We start from the raw sequence: 27,681 nt of genomic DNA, 5'->3' as shown, positions 1-27,681 counted from the left end.
ATGCGAACTGTAGGATGTAAACTTGCAGCATGTCAGCTGTTTTATGATAACTGCCTCTGTGCACATCCTTACACCACTATACTTTGTGGTAAAGGTGGTGAGTTTGCCTCACTGAATGATTGCCCCTGCATGTACCATGAGATGGAAATACCAGACGTTTGCTTTCTTCCTGACTGAAAGAGCAGTATATCAGCGATGTGCCAGTCATGGAAGCATACATGGTGCACATTTAAATGACAGCTTCGTAACATTTCCTTGACAAGAAACAAGTCCTGTTTTGTTTCAACAGTGAGTAACCCCTCTTCCTTTGCTGCAGCAGAACAGGCTGTATATAGCTGCATAACCCACAAGAGTGGAGAGAGACTGAGGAAGGATTTCTGAGGGAAGTATGACAGCTTCAGAGGACAAAAAATTCTTCTGCATAAATTCTTATTCTTTCTCCCTTTATTTCTGAGAAAGGAGGTGCTGCTTCCCTCAGTTGTTGTTGCCTGTTCACATCAAAAAGAAAGAGTACAATACTAGCTTGCAGCATATGCTTTGCCCAAGTTAATATTGTTATGTTATGTGTCGTCACAAGAAGAAATACTATCACAGTGGTAGAATATTGGTGTTTGTTAAAAAACTATCAACTTGTGTCTCTTTTTTACTTGTTAGAAGTTATTTTTGTGGATATATGATTCTGAAAGTGCAGATGCTTCCGAACTGAACCACACTGCAATTATTCCATCACAAGTACATTGAAATGATGCCACTTAAGAAAAAAGTTAAAATGCATGTCTTGTGAAAATTTACCAGTTGAAAGTGGAAATGTCTTATTGAAATATACTGCCTGCATACATCTTTACTTATTTCCTTTTACTGTGTTACAGAAAACAAGTTTGCAGGGTTTTCTCTCCTGTTAATACTGCAACTGTAACACAGGTATAAAGAGTGAGGTGAAACCTATTGTCTATTTCATAGAGCTAGAATAATTAGCAAGTTTTAGTGATTCAGTCAAATTCTAGTCTTTGTGAAAATTATATTAAGAAATTGTAACTGGCAGTAATGTGTGACAGTTAAACAGAAGTCTCTTTTCAGATTTCCTCATGCACCTGCATAGCAAACTGTTGGAAAAAGGTTTAAGCAAAAGCATTGTGGAAGTCATGATATGTGATAAACAGGGATGTCAATTTACTGGTTTAATTTAGACCTAAAATGTGACAACCTATGTACAAGCTGATCTATACAGATAGTTCTCTTGACTGAATGGAGATTTATTTAAGACATTATCTGACATGGATTGGCTGTAGGGATTAATATGTACAATAAATTTTGTTAGGAATGGGTTTCGGACCTAAACAAATGGCAGAAAGTGATTAGTCTTTGGTACAGTATCTGACACGAGGCATGCATGCATGGGACCACAATTTATTTTAATATTTTTTATTATTATTTTAAGTTGCCATCATTATATCTTTTAATTTTTTTAACATTTGTTACTATCTTCAAGATTAAAATGAAACAGAAGAAAAAGGTAGCAATATTAATTGTATTGTGAAGGCATTTCTGTTGTTAGATAACTAGATGTTAGGAAAGTGGTTTTGTTTTCTGTCTGCTGCTATGAAAAGAATGCAGAGAAAACTGAACTTGGCTCTGAGTGTTCTGTATTCTGAAATGTATAGATTGAGTAAATATGATTTCAATGGTATGTCATTGTTTAAACATTTATTTTATAATATCAAAGCTTATTACAACTTCAGAATTTCAAAAGAGAAATGTTGTAATAAACAGCTTTACACTAACTGGACAAAAATGTAATTAATAATAACTTTTATTTTACTTAAACAGTGTTCTCAGATACTCAGCAGGCTGGTTTGGAATTTGGGGCAGGAACCTGTTGTTCATACCTATTTGAAAAAAGAAAAGTACTATTCTCAGGAGCATCCAAAATTAGGGTATGTTTTTTGTTGGAGTTTTTTTGTGGACTGCTATTTAAAATAGCTACACTTGCAACTCTACAAACAGCTGTTGATGAGTAGGGCCATGATGAGAGCTGTTGATGAGAGCTGTTGATGAAAGGCCCATCTCTGAGCCTCTTTTTTCTACTTTGATATAACTTTGTACTTCAATAATAATTTTGCCATTTTTCCTTTTCTTTGAAGACAGCTTGTCATCTACATGTTTAGCTGCCCTTTGTTTCATTCACCATAGTACTTAAACTTACGCAGGCCTTTCTGTCAATCCTAAAAAACTCACTACATGTAATTGTTCTACTTCATATGCACAGAAGCTCATGGAGTAGAAAGCAAGATCAAAAATCACCTAAAATTTTTACTGTAATGAATGATCTTTGAGTCTTAATTGTCAAGTTGTAGGTATGAGCTCGAAGTTCCAACATATCCCCCCATTCAGGTATGCCATTCCTAGAAGTTCAGGACTTGTGTAAGGTGGTGTGTTGAATACCTCATCCTCATTTAGAAAAGAATCTTGGACAGATACCCTTCCTTAGCCTTCTCTAGACTTCTAAGTGGGGGTTGCACATTTTTACTTTATGTGCTATTTCAGGCAGAATTTCAAAAAAGAAGTAAGGTAGCTCAGGCAGAATATCATTCAGATTCAGTTAAACTCCTTCCAGTGTCTCTGCTAGCTTGCTTAGGGTAAAGTTCAGGTATTTGTGCAAAGTACCACATCTTAGACATTTTCTTTCACCTGTTGCTGAAGAATTCAGCATTTTCTGTGAATCAGCAGTTAACTATACCCTTGATAAGCAGTAATAGGGCAACAGCAGTAGTAATATGGTTCTAAACATATGTGATAAAATAACACCCAAAGTATTAATCCTTCTTTTAATGCTTGCTTATATTACAGTCATGCTTTGACTGGGGGTTTGCATGTTCTGTATAGAAAATAGGACAGCAAGGAAGTGGTTGGCAGGTGAGGGAAAAGCAAAAGGGATCCCGGAGCCTCCTCATACTACAGCACCCACCATCAGGTGATGTTCGTAGGAGCTTTTTTCTTAGGAACATCATAGGATTCGAAAGGATGAATGATTTTCTTTCTTTTCACAAGCAACTATTGTCAGTTTTCTCATAAATCAATAAAGGGATTGTGGTAAGATTTTGGTGACTCTGGACAGTCACAAAAAAGGCAATTCATGTATCCACACAAACCTGACATTTGAAGAGCTTCCTGAAGCAGTGCCATCCCCTTCAATTCCTATTTTTCCTGTGCTGGAGCCCCTGATGAAACTCTTCTGCACTATTATTTCTAGGATTTTGGACCAGTAAATATAGAACTAGTATAAGGACTCTGATACTGTCAGTTGCTCTACTTTTATCACTGCTTACTGCATTTTAGGGCAATCACTTCTTTTCCTTTCTAAGAGTATGTAGTATTCACCATATTTTGCAGTGTGCCATGAAAACACAACAGGTCAACAGTGACAAAAATTCACAGTTTTTATTTGATTATGAGTTCATGAGAAAATAGAACTAACCAGTAAATAATAGTGATGTGAACATACAGGAGTTATGTGCAGCAAAGGTATTTGTCAACAAGTCTTGTGATCTGTAAAGTTTTATCCTACATAGGCCTTCAGTGAAGCTAATCCAAATATATCAGCTAAATTTTGTCATGGGGTAGTAAGAATGACTCTGGGTTTACATTTTACAAGGGGTTCTCAACTGTAGATATTTCCTGCAGCACATTCACCATCTGACCCTTGCCCATTTTACACACTCTCTTAATGCCAATTATAAGAAGTTCACTACTATTTTGTGACTTTACTTGCTTTTTTAAAGAGTTTACTCTCAACATGTAATTAATGCTATGTATTATACTGCAAGAAATGAGTATGACTTTTAATGGGATATGTAGTATTGTTTATGTAGGTTTGGTTTGCTTTCCCTCAGTCGTTATCTACTGTACCTTTCTATTTTATCACTAGATGGCAACATAGCAACGCTCCATATCAAAAGTTGCTATAACCAGAGGTGGGCTTTTTCTATCGCATTTTTTACAGCAGAGCTTAAATAATTCACCCCACCCCCTGAAATGGGAAGATATGCATTCTGGCAATTTCAGTAAATTGTTTCTTAATGGTGTGAATTCTTTCTGTCTTATTAACTGCTGCTTTTTTAGACAACTGAAGTGCAGAATAATCAAGTAAGAGAAAATAAAATTGCTTTATAAAAAAAAGTCTTTTTTCTTCCAAATAAGGAAGAGAGTCTATTGATTCATCTGAATCATCTCACATATGCTTGGTTATTTTGTGGAAACACCTTTTATTGACACCAGTGTTGGCATCTACAAGAACAGAATTTGCATCATTTTTGCCTTTCCAAATATTTCATTTACTGAGATAAGTCTGGAAGTTAATACATCTGTTGATAGAGAAACACTGAAGTAAGTTTGTAGTGAAACAACTTGTATCCAATAATCATATGCAAGAGTGTCCTTAGCATCCCTCTTCAGAGCACTGAGCCCGTAGACTATTTCAAATTCTAGTCAGACTGGACAGGATGCTTATCACTAGACAAGGTATGAAAACTGAAATTTCAAACTCTGTCTCTCAGGAGACATATTTTCCAGTGAAATGAGAGAAAAAGAAACAAGACCAGTCTTAACTGAGCTACCAGCTTCTTTTGCTTTTGGAACCTTGGACAGACTCAACAGTTTTGCTCAGTATTTGGTAAACAGTGAGAGGCTCTTAGGCTTCTTAGGTCTCTGAAACTCAGCAGCAGCTTCTCGGGAGACAAAACAGTTTGTAAGAATAGGAATAGGTTCTGTTCTACATGACATTTTCTCCAGAAGCCCAAACTAGAAAGCTTATATTCCTCCCAGGTCTGCTTTGTACTGAGCTGAATTTTTCAATTTTTAAGTTTCTGTCAGCCCTGCTATATCCTGATGTAGTGAAACAGAACTGTTTGGGCCTTGATATTTGAACAAGTTATCTTCTTCAGAGATGCCGGCCTTTTGCATCCCGTCAGATCCATTATTATCCTTTGTATTTAATGAATGAGTCATATTATGCCAACTGAAGTTAGGGAATTAATATTGGAAAGCTCTGCAGCTACTATTATTTGAAAAGTAACAAAAATCATTTCTCTGTCTTGATTAGCTTGCATTATCCACACTCTCTGTTTCCTGGGAGTGTTTGTCAAGGAAACCTCTTAAGTTTCAAACTCACTCCAGACTTGATGTGTTGGAGCTACTAGAGCTGTGTTCATATCAATGTATATCCTAATAAAGTGACAGTATGCTATGTACCTAAAACTGGAGGACCACACAGATTGTTGATCTCTGTAAGGAATCCATCAATGAATGGATTAGTAAAATTAATTAATAATTCCATGGAATACACTGAGCATGGGCAAGTGAAGCATATAAGCATAAGGATATAGAATTACATCATGTGATTTGTTATTTTTTGTAGGATTATCTATGTTAGTTGCTCACCAAGCATACTATATTTTCTGCTTTCAGTGCTTAGAATATCTGCATTAGGGATGCATGTGTAACTGTCAATGTGATGTGCGCACACACACAGACACACACTGTAAGAAGCTAAGAATTCTTCTTCCCAAAGACTTAGAAATTCCCAAGATTCATGACTATTTCTGTTGTCACGTTTGCTAGTCTGCATGATTTACAATAAGCCTATTCCTGCACATAGGTTATCTCTTTTCAGCCCCATTTTCTCTTACTGCTTATCAGCACAACTCTTGCTGAATTATCAGTGGCCCTGATCATCATCTGCAACATGGCTTGGTATTAGTTTTTGTTAATCCGATTTCTTCTCCACATTCCAAGTACCTCAAAGGAGGTTGTGGGAAGGATGGGGAGAAGGTGTCCTCAGTAATAGTGAAAGTTGTATTACTCCATGGAGTTACAATGTTACAACCATTAATTTTTAACTCCAGATACTATCTTCTCAGCCAGATCTTTCAGTTGTGTACAGTTCTCAGACAGCACTGAGATAGGAATATGCCTGGTTTGGTAAATTTAGAAGTTAAAGTCAACTGCAGGTAAATTTTGATCTTTTTCTCCATGATTTCTTTTCATCATCTGTCTTCTGGAATTAAAACAGAAGTTAGAAATAATTTTGTACCACTGAAGGTGCAGTTCTTCTAAGCATGTGACATTAATCACGTAGTTGAATTTCTTTCAGTCAGTTCAACTGACTGAAGTTTTCAAGTTTCTCTGTGTGTCTGTTGTTTCTTCCATTTCAAGATTATGAACAGTCAATATACCTGCAATATCTGATGACATCATAGCAAAAATACATGGAAAGCCAACAGTATTTAAGCAATGCTTTGTTCTAGATACTCCTTTTATAATTCCAAGGCCCAAACAATCACTTCCTAGCAAGGAAAATTACATCTCACTCTGTTTCCCCCAAAATAGCGACCTCTCCCTTAAATGGTCTGCATGTTTTCCAACAACAGCAGTTTTACTATCAAATTTTGGAACGTGCTATACAAATGATGGATTCAACACTTACATAGAAATAAAAGTTCCCTCAGATGCTTTGACCCAAGACCTAAATAACAATGTAACTGATGTGGCTCTAACACATAATGGAATCATATTTTTAATAAATGGTACTTTTTATAAACAAGAAGCTAATATTTTTTTTTTAAACTTGGAGTAGAACACAAGCTTCCTGAAAGTGAAATAACTGGAATACATTCAAGATATTGGTGTTCATCTGTCTATGCAGTGCAGGTAGCTTATCTGTAGTTCTCATTTGACATTTAAGATAGGGATGGTCTTCATTAAATGTCTGGATGAATCTATTTTAGATCTACTTTGCATTGATGTAATGCTGGGTTTAGAATTAGAAATGACCAGACAGCAACAAGTTTATTTAAAGAACATTTTGAAATAAGGTCTGCACATTGTCTGTGGCTCTCACTGCATGAGCTCATGCAGCCATATGAAATAATTTTTAGGATCACAGCTTAAATTTGTAAATGCATTTCAGTGGAGCTCTCCTAATTACATGAGCTGAAAATGTGTCCTAAAACATCTTGATTTCTTAGTGTACATCCTGGATATAAACTTTAAGAGAAGTTACTATTTACCTAATTGCCTTTTTTTTTAACAGAGTGGAAAACAATTAAGTACTTTGGCAGCATGGACATCTTCTGAGGTTTATCTTGGATATAATGAAACATTTAATAACATAGGAGATACAGCAAACTTTGAGAAGTTCTTAGATTTTCCAAACACTGCTTCTTTATCTGGAGAGGCTGTTAGCTATGACCCAGTCCCATCTGAAATTACACTGTTGCTGATCTGCAGTGGCTGCAGCTCCTCCAGACTTTTTTTTCTGGCAGTTTATAATGAAGACAGACAATCTGGGGGCTTAAGAAATTTTTACTTACCTGTTCCTTACAGTTCTGTTGAGGATGATATACATAAATGCAGCATTATCATCTGGGCTGCTGCGGGATGACGTGAGCATTTACTACACTTACAAAAGCAACACAACTAATGGATATTTTCAAATATCTGGATCAAAACTTTCTCCATCAGAAATGTCACATGGGAGCATTACTCACCAGATTATTCTTGGTTAAGTATACTATATTTTAAGTACTTATTAAGTATTTTTTTTAATTAAGTGGTAAAGTAAAAGAAATTTCAAGTAAGAGATCATTGAAGATACCTTTTTGTAAATGACAGTAGTAGAATAATACTTATTCATTTCATTGGTCTGTCAAGAGTGAAAATTATTATTTTTAGATGGACAGACATACCAAGAAGAGAGTTCGCAAACTAGTTATTTATTCTTCAGGTATTGTTAACCTGCATCCATATCAGTATGATTCTAACCTGCACTCCCTATTCAGTATGATTCTAATATGAAAACTCTGGCTTTCAGCCTTAGCATTTGTTACAGGAAGTTAACTTGATTATTTTTGTCCAATTCTGTTTGACTAGGAGTTTAATGGCATGATAGCTCTCAAGACAAGGTGACTGAAATGTTACAACTTTTTCAGTACATCAAAGAGAGATTATTTTACAACTTTCTAACTTTAAGGCACTCGCTTTCAGATTATAATCACAGCATCATATTGAAAATACCTGGAATTCCCAAGTAGAACACAAGTGTTATTAAGAAAAGTCCTTTTATTCATTATTCCAGCCTCAGGAAACCCCATCAAGTCTTTTCCCAAGGTATTTGCTAATCTTTAGTTGGCTGTTAAAGGATAATTCAACTAAGCAGGTACCATTCGCTCTACAGACAATGGTATGTCTTTTTTACTACTTGAGTCACCTGGTAACTGTACCAAAGTCTAATCTGAGTCCATCTCTATGAAGTTTGGAGTTCAGTGGAGCAGTGCTGGACACTACTACAGCCATATCCTACAAAATTGTTCATGAAACTTGAGAGATCTTATTCTATGGTTTTGAGCTGTTGTTTAATCAAAAACCCTTCTGAGTGTGCAGGATCATACGGAAAAGCTCTCAGGCAAAATTAGCCAGCTCCAAAGGCCACAATAAATATTCATTGGGACAAAGCTTGCAAGATGAAGCTATCAGGCTTACTGGACACTCACTCTTACCTACTGATGCATCTTATGTGACATAGAGGATGGATCCTAACAACGTAGCCTGGTGATGGCTTGAGAGCTGAGCTTATCATTGGAAATATGGCAGCAGCTGAGAGACTGCTTACAAAGAACAGGAAGCATCTAGGCAGAGCATGGCAGAACTGCCAGCCCAACTATTGCACGACTTTGGTAAACTGGACAGCTGAGCTTATGGTGATTTGGTTTGCTCATTCACCTCTGTATAAAGGTGGTCACTTCAACCAGGGTGAAAAAAAAAAAAAAAGAGATCAAGGCACTAATGGTTGCTCTTCTTCCGTGTGGAATGGTCTGGAACTCATTCAAAATTTCAGCCATATCTGAATTTCATTAGAGTTAGGAAATTAATTAATCTGTGCTCTTTCTTAAACTCCCTGTAGTTTCAGGGCTGAGTTGGACAGCAGACATCTTAATCTGAATAGGACAAAATTATTTAGACAAACTCCTCTTTCCTTCTTTCTGTAGCCAGAAGAACGAAAAGCACAACAAACCCCTTACAAAGCCTGTTCAGCTGAATAGCCCCTCCACGGTGAAAGTGCTTTCAGAGATTAAAGTATACTACTCAGAACTTAAAAATGTCAGACATCACAAGCAGCCACTTGGAGTTCCGCCTACAATGCCATTGTAAAAGCATCTATGAATGATAGTGTTTCTTAGAGCAATCTTTTTCTTAACATACGCTAACTCCATATTAGCTCTGGATGTGAAGGGGAAGCTTCTTGTTATCACCATTAGTATGGTGGATTATGTATACTGTCAAAGAAAAATTAAAGGGCTACTTACCATTAATCAAAGTTCTTTGAGATGTGTATGCCATATGCCTATTCATCTTCTATCTGTCTCTGGAAGAGGTCCTCATAGAGCTGTTTAGATATAGAATTATGAGGCTGAGAGGACTACAGAATATATGGTGTGGTCTCCTTTATGTCCCTATGTGCAAAAAGATGAAGCATGACCATGCTTCATGAATACTGCTCAAGCCATATGGCTTCAAGTACTAACAGCACATGCATCCAGAGTGGCAGTGTGCCTATGGGGATTATATCTTCAAAAACTCCAGCTAGCGCTGAGTACCTTCCTATTTTCTCAGAAACATTCCTGTATCTGAAATGTATACAGTTACCACTGGCATTTCATTATTACATAAAACATTGTGCAGTATATAAGTATTTTAGAGTAGTTGATCATTTGGTGAACTAGTTTGTCCAGTCATTGTTTTATTAAAGACACTGGTATCCCCCCTTCCTCATGTGAGATCATACATGGTAACACTACTGGAGTCAGTAGATTGAAATTTATACAGTCATTAAAAGCAAATTAAGGAGTTTGCCTTCCTTCTTCAAAATAATGCTCCTTATATCTATACAAAGACCCATCTTCTATCCCCATGACATCCAGATTCTTAAGCAAAAGAATTCCAGTTGACAAAGGAAATGATCCTGCAAGATCCTGTGTTTTCTTCTTCTTTTTTTTTTTTTAAGAGAGAGTGAGATTGAGAGGGCAAAACATATGTCTGTCAGCCACTAGGCACAGTGGATGAGGGAAAGGCTGTGGATGTTATCTACCTTGACTTCAGCACAGCCTTTGACACTGTCTCTCATGGCATACTCCTTGAGAAGCCGGTGTCTCATGGCTTGGACAAGTGTACTCTTCACTGGGTGAAAAACTGGCTGGATGGCCGAGCCCAGAGGGTTGTGGTGAATGGGGTGAAATCCAGTTGGCGGCGGGTCACAAGTGGTGTTCCCCAGGGCTCGGTGTTGGGCCCCGTTCTGTTTAATATCTTTATCAATGATTTGGATGAGGGGATCGAGTGCACCCTCAGCAAGTTTGCAGACGACACCAAGTTGGGAGGCAGGGTCGATCTGCTTGAGGGTAGGGAGGCTCTACAGAGGGATCTGGACAGGCTGGATCGATGGGCTGAGGCCAATCGTATGAAGTTCAACAAGGCCAAGTGCCAGGTCCTGCACTTCGGTCACGGCAACCCCATGCAGCGCTACAGGCTTGGGGAAGAGTGCCTGCAAAGCTGCCCGGCAGAAAAAGAGCTGGGGGTGCTGGTTGGCAGCCGGCTGAATATGAGCCAGCAGTGTGCCCAGGTGGCCAAGAAGGCCAACGGCATCCTGGCCTGCATCAGAAATAGTGTGGCCAGCAGGAGCAGGGAGGTGGTTGTTCCCCTGTACTCGGCACTGGTGAGGCCGCACCGCGAGTACTGTGTTCAGTTTTGGGCCCCTCACTACAGGAAAGACATTGAGGTGCTGGAGCGTGTACAGAGGAGGGCAACCAAGTTGGTGAGGGGGCTGGAGCACAAGTCTGATGAGGAGCGGCTGAGGGAGCTGGGGCTGTTCAGTCTAGAAAAGAGGAGGCTGAGGGGAGACCTTATAGCTCTCTACAACTACCTGAAGGGGGGCTGTAGTGAGGTGGGTGCTGGTCTCTTCTGTCAGGTGGCTGGAGATAGGACAAGAGGAAATGGCCTCAAGTTGAGGCAAGGGAGATTTAGGTTAGATATTAGGAAAAATTTTTTTACTGGGAGGGTTGTCAGACATTGGAATAGGCTGCCCAGGGAAGTGGTTGAGTCACCATCCCTGGAGATATTAAAAAAGCGAGTGGACAGTGTACTTAAGGACATGGTTTAGTGGGCATGGTTGATGCTTGGACTCGATGATCTTGAAGGTCATTTCCAACCTAAATGATTCTATAATTCTATGATTCTATAGCTTGTCAAAAGATTTCTCTTTAACTTGGGGATGTATATGAATGAAGTACATGTAGATATCATATGAGAAAGATAACAACTATAAGAAAAATGAATTTGAAATAAATACAGCCATAATCTTTTGTAAATTTAAATTACACAAATGTGTATTCTTGCTGCTTTTCTTCTTACAGACTACTTTGGGAATATATTGATAAAAATGAAAAATAACATCTTATTTGCTGCAAGAACTGGCTTGAGAGAATTAGTAAAGCTTCCTGTGTGGATAAGTGGAAAGAAAAACATGGTCCTTTAATTGAATCTATCTGCTGATGTATACGTGTTATTAATTAATGGTTTGAGAATATACCGCCAGACCTATCCTTTGGAAATTTAAATATTTAGCTCTACATTTAGCTCTGAAGATTCTTGCTCAATTGTAGCTTTTCAACACAGCATGATTTGAATGTCTACTATCTGAACATGGGAGATGAGGTGACATTTTGGTTTCTGATAGCTTTTGAGGAAAAGGTCGCTATAAGTACATCTCTGGAAGTCTCCAGGCCAAACATACTACAACTAGAAAAAAGCAGCGGTTATAAAGTTGCTCATGGAATCTGTGTTAAAAATGAGGTAAGGTTGGGGTTTTTTTCGAGTTTCTTTCAAATATAAGTTTATTTCCACTATATTTTGCTATATATGTTCATTTTCTGCTGTATTTGGGCAATATCTGGGATAGTCCTTACGTGTATGTAGAAGGAATGGAGAAAGGCTTCTTTCCACATGCATTCACTGCTGTTGAGACTGCGCAGCAGAGTATATGCTCACATAAGTCCACGCAGATTAATTTTCTACTGATATAGCTATTTCCTTAAAACTATAAATCAAAATAGCATATTAACTAAGGTCAGCACTCTAAATTTGTGTATTCATTACACAATTCTGCAATATTAAGAAGATTTCTTAATAAACATGAGCAATAAGTCACATAAGCTGGAAATCATCTACCCAAATTTAGGCATATGGAACACACTTAAATATCTCTTAAGTGTTTGTCAGCTTTTCATCTTATCTGCCCCGTTCCTGCTGCGATGTTTCATTCAGGTGTCTAATGATCCAAACATATCAAAAGTGTCTCTCTTGTGCTTGAACAACCTGCTAATTTAGATGCCTACACCATAATCATAGCATGTTGTGAAGCAACTGCCATTTTGTAGAATTTAAGTCCTGTTGCTCTCTACAAGCTCACCCTTTCCTAAATAGCTCAGAAACAAGGCTCCTTTATCAATCCCATAAAGGAGGCCCATCCACTAGTATAAAAACACTCACCTAAGCATGATTGTTTTGGCAAGGTTTAGGACAGGTCCTGGACTAAAGAGATAGGAAATACCAAAAGCAGATGGTGTAGAGGACAGGTCACATGGCATACGCCTCATCCTCCTAGATGCAGCATTGTGATTCTCACTGGTGATACAGAGTGGGTAGATTGTTTCCAGCTCTATCTCAATGCCATGATGTATCTTTGCAACCTTTCTTGAGACAGATTCATTTCCAGTCATGTCACAGACATCACTGTTTTCCTCTAATATATGTTCGAATGCCTGATCATGTTGCACAGAGAGCGTTCTTATTGTGTGTGGGAATGTTGTTGAAGGAGAATTGTTGTGGTGATCTTAGGAACTATTTCCTTCACTGTGTGGTGCCTATGAAGAAGAGAGAGTTGAGGATGTAGGTAGCTATATAATTCTGCTGTCCAGTGACCCTGGCTCTTTGATCTTCCTTTTCTTTCCTTTGTCTTCCTCACTTTCCAGCTCCCACCCTCTCTCAGGGAATTCTAATCCTCCTCTCTGTGCTGCTTCCCCAGAGGAGGCTGAGAATGGAGAACTGGCCATGGTGACTGAGTGCTGGAGTGTTTGAAATAGTGACTGATTAGAAAAAAAGGATTTATTTTTTCTTCTGAAGCTGACTGTGGAATGGGATTGGCATTGTGGTAGAGGTGACCAGGTAGCTACCATGCATATGGTCATGTCCTCTTAAAGACACCAAGTTGTTTCACTACAGCAGTGTCTGCAGTAGAAGCTAGTCATTTCTATTCTGTGACATGGAGATCTTCAAAGGAAAGTGGAATGTGTGATTCCAAAAAGAAATTATGCCAAATCACTGAGGGTGTCTGTATGAAGCAAGGAAAAGACAGGAGATAGGAACGGGGGTGCTGAATTGTGAAGTCCTTGCAAGTACACTGCAAGCATGACAGTGCTTTTATTTTCCGATGTTTCAGGAAGGAGCTGCATTGGTAGGATGAGAATAGATCTCTCGGGCGCCTTTTCCAAAGGAATCTGAAGAGTGTAAAACTGCTGAGAGGTTCAAAGAGCACAGGCTTAGTCTTTTGTGCTAGGACATTTGTCTCAACTAAATGAAGGCTCTTAGTTTATGGGATGTATCGACCTATAGTTCAGATATCTAATTTAGGGTAGATGAATGCCAGGTACACTGTTAGGCAACCTAGAACCACATGAGTAGAGAAAAGATTCAGCCTCTCACTTAACATAGGTACTGTGAAGGACCCATTTGTATGAGTATTACTTATTTTGTAATAAGTTCCAGAAGTGGAATTGCACAATTTTTTCCAATTCCCCGGATATCATGAAGATATCCTTTATCTCAGTAGAAGCATCACTGTGGTTTAAAGATTTTTATTATTGTTATTTTTTATGCTCTTTTAGACATTTACGTTTTACCACCAAACCAACTATACTTTAGAAGCCCATTATACAAAGGCATTGTGAGTATCAGAAAATTTATTCAGTACATGTTGAGCTGATAATGTAGTTTTGATAAGTGGGAATTAAAAATCTCATCAGTACTACACTAACTGCCCTGACAGTTATTACATAAATTAAATAATATAGTTAATAATACTAAAGAGAAAATACTGCTTGTTGCTGTAATACATCAAGAAGGGCCATATGCAGCCCACAATGGACATATGTTACATTAGGGAAAGCAAATAAAATATTTATAAAATATAAAATAGATAATCCTGTTACAAGGTGTTTATAAGGGTCCTATTGACAGAAAAACCATGCACATTTTACCTAATACATAGATTCATTCTAAAGTTTCTTTTCACTGTTTGTTCCAGCTGACAGGCTTTTCAGCATTTATGTTTTCTTGGATGAAGATACAGCTGTTGAACAAACCTGCATCCCAAGGTTATATTCACTGATGAGGATCTGGGGTTGGAGATTAGCCTTACATTCCACATATAAACTAAGAGCTATTCTTCCTAGAAAGATGCACAAGAGAGAGTACTGAGTGTGGCACATGACTGAGCCACCTCATTCTCTGAAGGAGATGACTTCAGCTACTGTTAAAATAAGCACGTCAACATGTAGCCTTAATACAGTGCTACGGCAAAGGACCAAATGGGATTTTTGTATATATAAGAAAGAGAATATGAATAAGAACTAAAAAGGTCAGTTTGCTTCAGTGCACAGTGTTGATAAAGCTGAGATGAATATACTGGTGTCCAGTTCTAATACCCCCTGTTCAAAAGGAATGTAAAAATACTAAGAAGGCTTCAGGATCACAAAAATGATCTGGTAAGTGAAGGAAAAGGTTTTCAATGTGATGCCTAAGAAATCAATTTGTTTCATGTCTGATAAAAGAAAGTGGCCATTCCCCTCAACATTTTTGTAATGCTTGCAACTCTGTGCAAGAAAATGTATGTAATTTAATGTCAGGCTTAAGTGTTCCATCAGGTATGCTGTAGGAGTTAGAAAGGTATGGTTTTCCCAGTACACAATGGCCAAATTACTCTCTGTGAGGTGAAGGTGTGTTTGCTTTCAGTCTCCTTTGAAGCATCAGTTTGAGCACAGATTAATATATCAGACTACTTGTGAGAGTGTTATTCCACGGATGCATGGGTTGTTGGACCTCATTCCTATGTTTAAAATTAATTACTGTTCCCTGTTATTTCAGAGGCTTCAAGCCTTCATATGTCACTGTCATGAAAGAGATTTTGTTAGACGGCTTTGGTTTAGCAGCAATTTAGGATTTATCAATATTTTTGAGAAAGATCACAAGATTGGGTTGTATAATTTTAATCAGCCAATTTAACAGAGTGAGTCGATGGAATTTGTTACAATCAAATTTGCGACTTAGTTAAAGATTTGAAAATGGCAAGGATCACCCAAAACTTACGGCAGGGTTGCACACAGATGGAGGTTAAATCAAATCACACACACGCACAGACAGATAAAATGGTTCTGAACCACACAGGCAGGCAAATAGTTCTGAACCAAACTGCCAATGCACACACACAGATAAAACAGTTCTGAACCAAATTTTACACACACACCCCCCCCATACACACACACAGAGGTTAACCTATGATTAAAATTTCTCTCTCGTGAGTTTCATGAATTACTCACCTTTATGTGCTGGCATTCATCAAGGGACGGTCAGTGAACCTCACAAAATCAGCCTTTAAGTCCTCGTGAAATCATCGACAGATGATCTTTCAATCCTTGGGAAATCCACCCCGAGAGGTGTCCCAGTGTCCCAGCTCAGGGGAGACACTGGGTCACACAGCCCGCTGCTGTCCTGGAGAGCTCAAAAGGTCTCTCCTTGGATCACTATTTATCGGGTCTCAAGGTGTTTGGCTTCAGTCTTTATTTTACATTCTGGCCACAATTCTTATCATTCTGATACACAATTCAGGCAGCAGATGGCCCAGGTGTGGCCAGAGTGCCTGATGCTCAAAAGTCGCTGCACTTGTAATCAAGATAACAGCACAATGGAGGTTTTCCCAAAGCATGCATGACTTATCCTGAGATCTCAGAGTGACCCAGGGGGCTGCACCACCAAAGTCCCAAAGTAGTCACCTAAGAACTGAAATGCTTTAGTTAACTAAATTTACTGTGCTTTATTCAAAAGAATTGGGATGTAATTAAAATGTCCTGACATACTCAGAAAGCAAAAGTAGATGCCTAATAGTCCTAACTACTGTGATTTTTATGCTTTACTATCAGCTTTCATTTATTTGTTCCCATATTACACTTATATTTTAGAAGTTATTTTGCCAGTCTCATATGTCCCCTTAAATTGGTCTGACAATTGGTAATGAGCTCAGACTCTGTATTGTGTTTTATTTTGAATAGCTTCTTTTGCTTTCCATCCAAGACAAGATTTTCACATTTTCAGTTAGGTGAAGTATCCAGCCAAAGATCTTGGCAAATGATCCATGAAGAAGGTTAAACACTCCAAATGGCCATTCTTCTTTGAGTTCATCTTTGAATTGGCAGTACTGCAACCCATGTTAAAATCACTGGCATTGGAGCTCTTACGCCAGGATGCATTCCTTTTTTTTCATCCAGATACTCATTCATTTAGCAGGTATCATCAGACATTGATAATGCCGCCTTCATTTTGTTGAGGAAGCCCACCATAGCTTTAGGATACCAGATGATTTTAAAACCTTCAACAATTAGCAAAGACTTTATACTTTGGTGAGCTCTCCTGCAGTCTTCTGAATTCTTCTACCAAGTATCACCTATGAGGATCTCACTGCCAATGACTGAAACAATCTTAAATCTATCAGGAAATCTATCATTGGCAGGGCCCTACATCTTGCACCCCCATCTCCAAAGATAGCAAGTCTTGGCAGAGAATACTGTATTTCTGCTTAGCTACAGTGGTAATCACTTGTGCCATTGATAGTAACAGTGATACATAAAAAAGCAAACGTATTTTCAGTTTGCACTGTGTACTTGGGGAGAAGGACTATAAGGGACTGAATTCCCAGTATTACTACAGGTATTCCTCTGCTTCCTTCTAACTCAGATTAGCAAATTTATCAAACCTACTTTATGAGCAGAAATTACTTGTGGTTTCTAAGATAATTCTGCTTGTGTTTTTCCCAAGCACCCCCATGCAGTCAAATCTGGTTGTTTTCAGGCAGGTAACTTCCCTAGTCACTTTTGTGATGTGAATCCATCTTTGAGCCCTTCATTTAAGCATATTTGAGTATTTCAGACTTCCTCCTCTCTGGTCCCTCCCCTTAGCATTGCTGTTCAGTTTCTCTTTCCATATCAGTTCATACCTGTAATGGTGGCAGGATCCTCGAAATGTCTGTGTGGATACACCATTCCATTTTTTTTTCCTCCATCCAAATCAGTCAAAATGGATTGCTTCTCAGCAAGTTACAGAATTCATGCAGCTGATTTTAGCCCAGGATTCAAGGACAAAGGTCTTTGCCTTAGTATACTGGAGTATAGAGCCATAAAGACCCCTATATGCATCTGATGATATCATCACTATGCCCTGCATCAAAGGACAAAGTAGCCTGATTATTCTTTTGTCAGAAATGGTTGATCTTTAAAAGTTTTGAATCAAGCTTCCAATTCAACTCTAATATTCTCCTTCAAGGAGTCCTAAAAATGCTAGTGAACAAACCTTGCCATTTCAGAATCTGAGATCACAGAAGGGAAATACAGTCAGCTGTTTTCAGTACTGTTTGCAAGGACTGATGATTTTCTGAAATTGATTTCTTTATGGAAAACTACAATAGGAGCTACCAGCTAAGTGTTCTGTTTTAGGGCTGCCTGAGTCAACAGTCTCTGACGGATAGATTTCAGCTTCAGTGCTCAGTAAGCTGTCTTATGCCTTTCATCGTATCTCAACACAAGCCAGACTTCTGCAAAAAGTGAATTCAGATAGGATGTCTGTAATTCTACTTATTTCCATCTTCCTAATTCCAGATTCTACTGCACCTGTTAATGGGTTCAATAATAAGCCCAAATCTCCCACAACAGCAATCAACCTCCCACATGAAGTTGACTTTTCTGCATTTTACAATGTGGTTTGTCTGCAAACTAAAAAAAATCTTTCATCTGTTCACATTTTCTAAGCTGTCTTCACTATCTCACTTTAATTGGACTTATGTTTATCTATAAAGACCCATTTCACAGCAATCATTAATCCATCCTCCCAAAGCAAAACTTATTCTAGCATTCCAAGAGAACTAGTCTGGAAATTAACATTGAAGAATGTAGTCTGTCCTTGGATAGCTGCTGTATTATTAAAAAAGTAACCAGGAAGTCTAATAAAGTCAAACTTGTTTCTCTGGAATCAACAAGTATTTAAAAATTACAGGCTGCCAGGACTGACTCTCATAGTCCCTCAAACATCCACCTGTACTACCACAATGATACCTGTATTAGTACAGTGGGAGTAAAATGGGACACTGACATTGTAGGTGATGTGATAATAAAATAAGAAATAATAAGTAATAATAATAATGGGTGCCTCTTGCCTCCAAATGAAATGACATTGATACTGCTCCATTTAATTTCCTTGGTGTTACTGATTTATTTCAAAATAAATTCTAACACAAATTCCTGGTTTGGGCAGGGGATTCTTTTGTAGAGAATTAACCAGCGGTGTTCTGTCAGTTGAACTGCAGCATAGCATCTTTGAAAATGCATGTAAATTGCAGCATCAGGTAGGCGCTGTAGCTTGGTAAGGTAATTTGAAAAAAAACAATGCTTCTCAGATTCTTATGAGCAAATCCTGACCCACTGCCAGGAGGATTTCACTCCAATTCATATCCTTCCAGTTAATTGACAATGTAAAATAATATAAACATTGTCTAAGTAGAAAGGCAGAAGAGAGGAAGTTCACAGTACAGTATTGATGAAAAAGTGTCCAAGAGAGTAAGATATGAAAAAGTTTGTGGAGAAGAAGGGAGCCATAGTGTTATCAATTAATATGTATAGTATGATTGAAATAACCAGGGAGCTGCTAAAGTCCTGTGTACAGCCCCCATCAGTTAATATTTAAAATAGGGAAACAATTAGACATGATTTAGGGTTTAGGAACTAACTATTAGACAATGGGGCTTTATGTTCGTGTCAGAAAAGGTAATGGATTGTGGTCTGGTCAATAAACCTTGAAGAACTGCTTGGAACTGCCAAGATTAGGGAAGAAGTAGGTAAAAGGTAATTTCTACAGGGGGAGATTGTGACCACCGACTCATTGACCACCTACTCAAATGATACCATCTACTCAAAAGAAGACAATGAAGGAAGAAGGCAGAGTCTGCACACTAATTTACATGAGGGGCGAAGAAGAAGGAACCAATCATTCAGGAAAATAACAATGAATATATATTAGTTAAGTGTATAAATGTGAGGATTTTTGAGACAAGGGTGTGCTGTCTTGAGACAGGCACCCATTCATGCACATCAATGAAATCAATTTGAAAATACCTCGACTCTCTGTGTTATTGGCTTGCACACTGGGTAAATTAACCCCGTTTGTGGGACAACAATAGTACTGAACCAGTATGCAGAATTGGTGCAATAGTCATTATTCCCATTAGTAGTGACCAGACTCCTCAAAGTGCATGGATTCATTTCTGGAAGGTTTCCTGGGTAAACAAAACTTTGTATTTTTTTCAGGTATCTTCTATTTATGTTGACTGCCCTCCAGGAAGGCATATTGTTGTTGAGATGTAAGTTTTAATCATTTATTTACTTCTGGGTAACTAGTTGAAATAAATGCTGACATAGTGTTATTTTTAGCCTCATATATATCACTTCTTAGATCTATAAAATGTTTCTTTTGCTGCATAAAGGCATAAAAATAATTGAAATATTTATCTTTTAGAATTATGTACAGATTTATATAGCTTATAACTTCTGAAGAAAAAAAAACTAGCAAAATTTTTTTAAACATAAAATATCCAACTTTCCATAATATTATCAATTCTCATTATCATCCCTGGGAAAGCCAGTGTAATGTAAGTATCCTTTATCCTGTCTTGGAGCAGTGGGATGGAGAAGATGATCTTCTGTGGTTCGTTCAACCTTATTTTCCTGTAACTCTCTGAAATGTTCAATCCATGATTGGAAGTACAGTATTATTAACTCAAACTTCATTCTTGTACTGAGACTTCTGACATATCAAAGAGTTCAGGAAAGTAAAAGCATAACCAATAGATCTCTTTTACCTTTAGAATTAATTTGAAACTAGCCTAAAATTCATCCCCAAAGCCAGCTTTTCATATTTTCTTTAAAAATTCATATCCTTAGAAAATTCTGTAACATCCTGAAATTATTGGGAAAGGTTTTTTTGTGAATAGAGTTCAGAATACCAAAATAATAGATGAAAAATTATTGTACAAATAATGATAATTCTTAAAGCATAGAATAATGAAAAATCATTTACATGTTTGTGCATGAAGTATTAAATGAAGCTGATTTATACAGATTATTTTTTCTTTGTACAGATTATTTTTTCTTTGTCTTTTAGATCTGTAGATGTCATCTGTGAAAAACATAATTTCACTACCTACAAAACACCTGGGTAGGACACTGTATTAACAGCCCGAAGAAGACTAGGCATTTTGGACATACTGTCATATGAAATAAAGTGCTATATTTGAAAATATATCACTTAATATAAAATGAGGCTGTTCTGATATTAATGTTCCTACCATCTTTTTCTTTTGTTACAGTACAGACACAGTACTTGTGAACTTAAAGTGAACTAGTATTCTAAGTATCTTCTACCAGAATACCCTGATTGAATCAATGCAGAAAACTATTGAAATATTTTTTTCTTTTCTGAGATTACTGTCTGAAATATCTGCAAAAGCATTATCTGTACCTGATCCCAACAGGTTGATGGGCATTTGCTGTAGTTCAGAGTTTCACCCTTGTGCTGTTAAATGAACAGTGTAAAGAAACTGGGGCCTGTAATTTTTCTGTTATCTAAATTTTTAGTTACTAGTTCTGGGCAATGCTGATAGCAATAGTTGGCTACAAATCTTTAGAAACTAGTGTCATTTTTAAGTTGATTTTTAGTAACATAAGAAGTTTAAACTGTATAGTGGAAACACTTGCTACTTATGTTTGTAAGTCATAGAGAAGAGTGGCAGGTTGAAATGTTTCTGTCTAAACAATTGACATTATGTTATATCAAGATAAATAAAAATAAGAGGTTTAATGATTGTTAATGTTTCATTTCATTAGGAAATTTCTGTGGAACCCAACAGATGAGGACCAGGTAAGAGTTATAGGTTCCATTCTAGTTGGGCTGCATATGAAAAAGAGAAACAGAGTGCGACATTCAATATCTGACTAAAACTTCTCCTTTTTTTTAGATAGCCTATTAAGACTGGAGTAAATATGGTTGCCTAATGGAACTTGATTGTGAAGAATATTTCCAACCTGTTACTTCCTTGTAACTAAACTGCTGATAAGCTGTGAGGCACGAGGAAGACTTCTACCAAAGTCATGCAGGGATGTGAAGCTGCAGAAAGCATCCAAGTCCAACGGCAAGAGTAATGTTATCAAATCTTTATGTTCCTTTTATGTTCCTTTTCACACATAGTACAGGACGCTTTGGTTTCAGTGGGTATTGCTGCACCCACATCAGTGCTGTAATTGCAAGACACCTTAAGATGCCTTAGGGTAAAACGTCTTGTCAGCATACTGCATACCTGTCTTACCCTCCACAGCAGCGGCAGCTCGACATGCTCACTGATCCATGCACAGTTCTGAATACAAAGGCTGTTTGTGTGCTTGTGCTCTTTTACTGGGATGTCACATTCCACATGTTTTACAGATATGATGGTGATTCATATGTTAGAAATGTTGAAGCAAATTTTGTATTATGGGAGATGAAAGGCAGAACTGGCTATGGGTACACTTCATTAATGAAAGAAGTAAGCCATCTACTGAGAATGTAGTTTAAATGTTTTATGCATAATGGCCTACATGCAAAGTATGAGTGTTCTTACACATGCTGAGAACTCTTTAGTCTGAATGGATGTATATAGCTGCATAACATTTAAACATTTCATGTACTGGCCTTAACATTATAGACTATTCAAAGTATGCATGTGGGAGGTATCGAAATAATACAGTAAACAGAAGAAAAATGTGCCTAATAGAATATAGTTTGGGAAATGAAACGTCAAAAATGACTTTGAAATTTCAGACTGCCTTCTCTCCAAAGAGAAAAAAAATTATATGCACTAATCCACATGGTCATCAAAAGTAATTCTGCCCGATGTATTTATAATTAAAATTAGTACATTGCTTCCTTTTTCAGTAGGATGTCAAAGGATATTTAAGCCAGCTCCTTATGTACATATAGTGTTACAGGAACTTTAGTAGCCTCCTCTGACAGCTCAATTTATGAAAGAACTCTTTGACACTCTTCTATGTATACATATACAGCTATGCTGGAGGTTTGGACATGATCCTACTTAGTCATTTGCAACCCTGACAAATACAGTCATCTCTTAAAGATAAGTAAATCAAATATACTGAAGCATGATGCCACATTTTCATGTACCATACTTTCAAATGATACATATTTAAAATTCACATTTTTAATCTGTTGTTTTGGGGTTTTAAATTTGTGTTTTTAACAGGCAGGTTGTCTGTATAAAGCACAGTCTTGGCCCATGATGCTTAAACAAAGTAAAAACTCTGCATTGGATAAAATATGGGGACCACAGGTATGAAAATGTATGTTTAGAAATAGCTGGTGATAGCATGAATAAAATCTATTGTTATCTTACTTCATATTCTTGCATTACTGATATCCTTGGAGGAGGGGGGCATGATGAAGCATTGACAGGGTGGAATAAAGCTTATATGACAATATTGCATTGGTCTAACCATAAAATGATCTAAAAGGATAATTTTGTGCTGAAAATACATTATCGGCATTGTTAGTTATTATATTGCAAGGAAGGCAAAGGTATCACTTAATACTCAGTAAAGCATTCTTTGTGGTCAACAATAGGAATAATTGAAACTCTTGTAATACAGAAGAGTGGAACACAAAGAAGAGTGCTAGACAAGAAGCCAGAGGGGGATTATAGAACTAAGAAACATTCCTCAAATGCAAACACACACCAGGAAGCTGTCAGAAGAAGAGTGGGTACAAGCCAGTGGAAGTAGAATAAGCAACAAAAATTGTGTTCATCCTTCCTGAAAAATAAAGGCAAAGAATGAGTTCGTTCTTTCGCACAAGGCTGGAGTATCTGGCTTGAAATTTCTGCAAAATCTTGTCTTCACTGTGTTGTTCAGAGAGACAGAAATTTGTTTGAAAACCTTTCCACATCAAAGCCAGAAACAGTTTTGTTAGCAATGCCAGTTTGGAAAGGATTCCACTTGGATATCCTATTTATCAGTAGTTTCCTTGGCACTTAGGTCAACTTCATAGCGTTTATTTCCCATCTAAACAAAATTGTTTCACAGAACCCCAAATTTGGGCTTTTGCTCAAAGAGGCAATAATGTCATTACAATTCAGTAAGCATTTTTAGTAGTCTATCTGTCTGTGGTCTTGATACTAGAAACGCAGCTATAGTTAAATTTAGGGTGAAATCTATTTCATCATTACAGTTACATCTGTCTGTTTAAAACACTTCTACCATTAGAATATAATTCTAATAAAAACCATGCTGCTTTTATGCATCAATTCATATTTAAGAAGCCTGACCTATTTGTACCCTTCTCATTGCTAGAATCTAATCTTAATCACAAATACAACTCTGGATAAATTTAAATATCTTTGTAAAATAGTTTCGAATCATAGATCAGCCCAGGTTGGAAGGAACTCCAAAACCTCATCTGGTCCAACCTTTCGTGGGAAAGGGAGCCCAAGTAATCTCATCTAGTACCATGTCCAGTCACATCTTGAAAACCTCCAGCGATGGGGACTATACCACGTCCCTGGGGAGATTGTTCCAGTGAATGATTGTTCTCACTGTAAAACAATTCTTTCTTACATCAAGATGAAGCTTCTCCCGGTGCAACTTGTAGCCATTGCCCCTTGCCTTCTCCATATGGCTCCTTCTGAAGAGAGTTCTTTTTGCTCGGTATTGCTCTTTTTGCCTTATGTATCAATAATATTATTGATATCACATTCTAGGGGAGGCTTGGCTTTCAGCATCAGACTCATTCCCGATCATATGGTTAGAAGAGCTGATGTACACATTTCCCCAGTTTCCTGCCTTTCCTGCCTAGGAGATTGTCAAGGTAAGGTAGGATGAAGACCAAGTGGTTTTGCTGGCCTTCAGCAGTCTAACTTTCCCTCAGCAACATTGACTTCAGGATCTTCTGAGACTTTCAGTCTACAGGACACTTCCATTATTATTATTATACCAACTTGCAATATGTCTTTCCACTTAAAAGCTTTTCATCTAACTGTTTGGATGTGGATGCTAATGGGGTTAATATAACCTTGCTCTTACCAGTGAGGAACATTCTTGTAAACAGGAGAAAGGAATCCAGAAGATCTGTTGAGACAGGCAAGTTGAAAAGGCTTTCAGCTCACTATTCATGAAGATCATATTCCCCATTATGAGCTCTACTCCAAGCAGCGATTCTTTACTATCTATTCAAATTGAAGAGTTTTGGTCTCTTGGTTAGCTCTGCTAGAGCTCTGACAGCTCATTTCATGCCATTTTTTAGCCAGGCACTATTAGGTTAAAGTTTATTGTATGTGAATATTAATCTGCTTTTCCCACCCTCTTGATGGTAGACTTGTGAAGGAGAAAAGCATACTCAATTCTCCTGCCAGAAAACTGTTCTCTTAATGGAACCTTAATTAAATTTCTGCATCTTTTAATAAGAAAATCCTTTGAGTATGGGACTACAAACCTCTTCTAAACCTGTCCACTAAGACTACCTCTTCAATCACCATTACCTTGGCCCATTAGTGTAGGTGAGTGTCAGTTCCTCATGGCTGACCTTTTTTCTAGTTTTCTATGAAGATAACATGACTTTTAGAATACACATAAAACTCTTACCCAAGATTTTATTTTACTTTTATTTAGTCAGGAAAATGCTTGCATGCATCTTTTTTCCTAAAATTCATTCTTCCGCAGAAGCAACCCTTCGCATCTTTTATGTTAGTGTACCCTCTCTATCTACATTAACAGGATGATTTTCTAACAGAGCTTACATACACATACCAATGGTATGAATGTAGACATGTACGTGTATTGGGTGTGTATGGCCAGGTTTTGGTAGTGGGGGGCTACAGGGGTGGCTTCTGTGAGAACCTGCTGGAAGCTTCCCATATGTCCGACAGAGCCAATGCCAGCCGGCTCCAAGACGGACCCGCCGCTGGCCAAGGCCGAGCCCATCAGCAACGGTGGTAGTGCCTCTGGGATAACACATTTAAGGCGGCAAAAAAACCCTGTGCAATTGCAGCTGGAGGGAGGACTGAGAAGGTGTGAGAGAACCAACCCTCCAGACCCCCAGGTCAGTGCAGAAGGAGGGGGAGGAGATGCTCCAGGTGCCGGAGCAGAGATTCCCCTGCAGCCCGTGGGGAAGACCATGGTGAGGCAGGCTGTCCCCCTGCAGCCCAGGGAGCTCCACAGCGGAGCAGATATCCACCTGCAGCCCATGGAGGACCCCACGCTGGAGCAGGTGGGTGCCCAAAGGAGGCTGTGATGCCGTGGGAAGCCCGCGCTGGAGCAGGCTCCTGGCAGGACCTGTGGATCTGTGGAGAGAGGAGCACACGCTGGAGCAGGTTTTCTGGCAGGACTTGTGACCCTGCGGGAGACCCACGCTGGAGCAATCTGTGCCTGAAGGACTGCAGCCTGTGAAAGGGACCCACGCTGGAGAAGTTCATGAAGAACTGCAGCCCATGGGAAAGACCCGTGTTGGAGGAGTTCGTGGAGGACTGTCTCCCGTGGGAGGGACCCCACGCTGGAGCAGGGGAGGAGTGTGAGGAGTCCTGCCGCTGAGGAGGATGAAGCGGCAGAGACAACATGTGATGAACTGACCCCAACCCCCATTCCCCATCCCCCTGCATCGCTGGCAGGGAGGAGGTAGAGAATCCGGGAGTGAAGCTGTGCCCAGGAAGAAGGGAGGGGTGGGGGAAGGTGTTTTTAAGATTTGGTTTTATTTCTCATTACCCTACTCTGGTCAATTGGTAATAAATTAAGTTAATTTTCCCCAAGTTGAGTCTGGTTTGCCCGTGATGGTAATTAGCAAGTGATCTCTCCCCGTCCTTATCTTGACTCATGAGCCTTTCGTTATATTTTCTCTCCCCTGTCCAGCTGAGGAGGGGAGTGACAGAGCGGCTTTGGTGGGCACCTGGCCTCCAGCCAGGGTCAACACACCACAGTACATATAGACAATACATCTTGAGAAACTCAGAGGAAGTAACCTCATTTTATGTTTGCTGTTTGATCAGATTCCCATTGGAAGCCATGCCAGGGACCCACAAGTTTAATGAGGTTGAAAGAATGTAAGGGGAATGTACGAACCATGACATCTGGGGTTTTCACCTTCAAGCAGCGAAGCTGGATAGGAAAAAACAGAGTATGTTCTGTAATATCCACAGAACTAATGCTTTGTCCTGTCCAGGACTTTCTTGTGCAGGACTGTAGCCATAATTATGAAGCATCTTCATGCCCCTTTCAGACTGAGGAAAATATTTTCTGAAGGTTTTCAGAAATAAATTCTGAGGCATCTTCCAAGTGCTCTATCTGTTTTATATTCTGTCTCTTCTGTCTAATAGTATCCTTAAGGTCTGTATAATAGAGACTGAATATGGTAAACTGAATACAGAGTGACTTACAACTGTAAGATCACAACATTCTCTAAGATGATGTCTTCAGGAGAAATACAGTTACTGTAAGACTGATATATGTGTTTGGTAAATTATTGGCAGTTTCTTAGTAGGTCTGTCAAGGGACTGAATTATATAATTTATGTTCATGTGGACATTTAATTTATGCTCAATTGAACATTTATGTAGCAGAATCTATTAATTTTCAGCCACTACTTGCACATAAAAAAACCACCACACTGAATCTGTGTTTAATTGCTTTTCAAAGCTAGTTCAAAAATAAGTAACTCTTTTATTGTTTCTTTTCAGAATTACAGATCCTGTTTTGTCTTTCATCAGAACAGTACAAGTGAAGGACTGCATGAGTGTGGTGGTGCATTTCTTCCCCCTCTCTGGGCTGATCTACAAACTTGGGAAGTCTCGCTGGGCCTTAGCATAAGTGTAATGAGTTGGGCCGGTTACACGTCCCTTGACTGTATCAGGAAGGAACTCTTGCATGGCTAAGACAGGGGGTCATACTGACCGTTTCAAGGACTCTTGCTGCCCCAGTGGAGGCGGGGGACAGGAGTAGAGATAATTTGTTCTCTCCTGACAACCTTGAGACATATCTCAGTCCTCTCCTAACCACCTTGGAGCATCCCGTATCTGAATCTTAACTCATTCTCTGACAGCTCTGGAGCCTTCCTTATCTGAATCGCAACTCGTTTAACAGTACCAGCGCAACTGGAATCCCAGTAATTTGCTAATGACTAAAGCCAATCATCTCCTGAACCTATAAACAGTGGTATGAAGTAAAACCCTTTGAG

At 38.5% G+C, this 27,681-nt stretch overlaps 1 protein-coding gene across 1 annotated transcript; it reads left to right on the top strand.

Annotated features, from left to right (window-relative positions):
* On the top strand, positions 1 to 27,681 carry LOC121233767 (cation channel sperm-associated protein subunit epsilon-like). The gene is given in 10 exon segments (XM_041128541.1): positions 1 to 9; positions 655 to 732; positions 1,828 to 1,934; positions 6,615 to 6,705; positions 7,088 to 7,383; positions 7,385 to 7,445; positions 7,447 to 7,557; positions 19,728 to 19,780; positions 21,898 to 21,997; positions 27,185 to 27,681. Coding segments are annotated over 10 exon segments (1,101 nt in total). The 3' UTR covers positions 27,380 to 27,681.

Source organism: Aquila chrysaetos, chromosome 13, assembly GCF_900496995.4.
Source record: "Aquila chrysaetos chrysaetos chromosome 13, bAquChr1.4, whole genome shotgun sequence".
In the NCBI taxonomy this organism is placed as follows: domain Eukaryota; kingdom Metazoa; phylum Chordata; class Aves; order Accipitriformes; family Accipitridae; genus Aquila; species Aquila chrysaetos.
The sequence above is the reverse complement of the archived record's forward strand: the minus strand, read 5'-3'. Positions and strand labels throughout refer to the sequence as shown.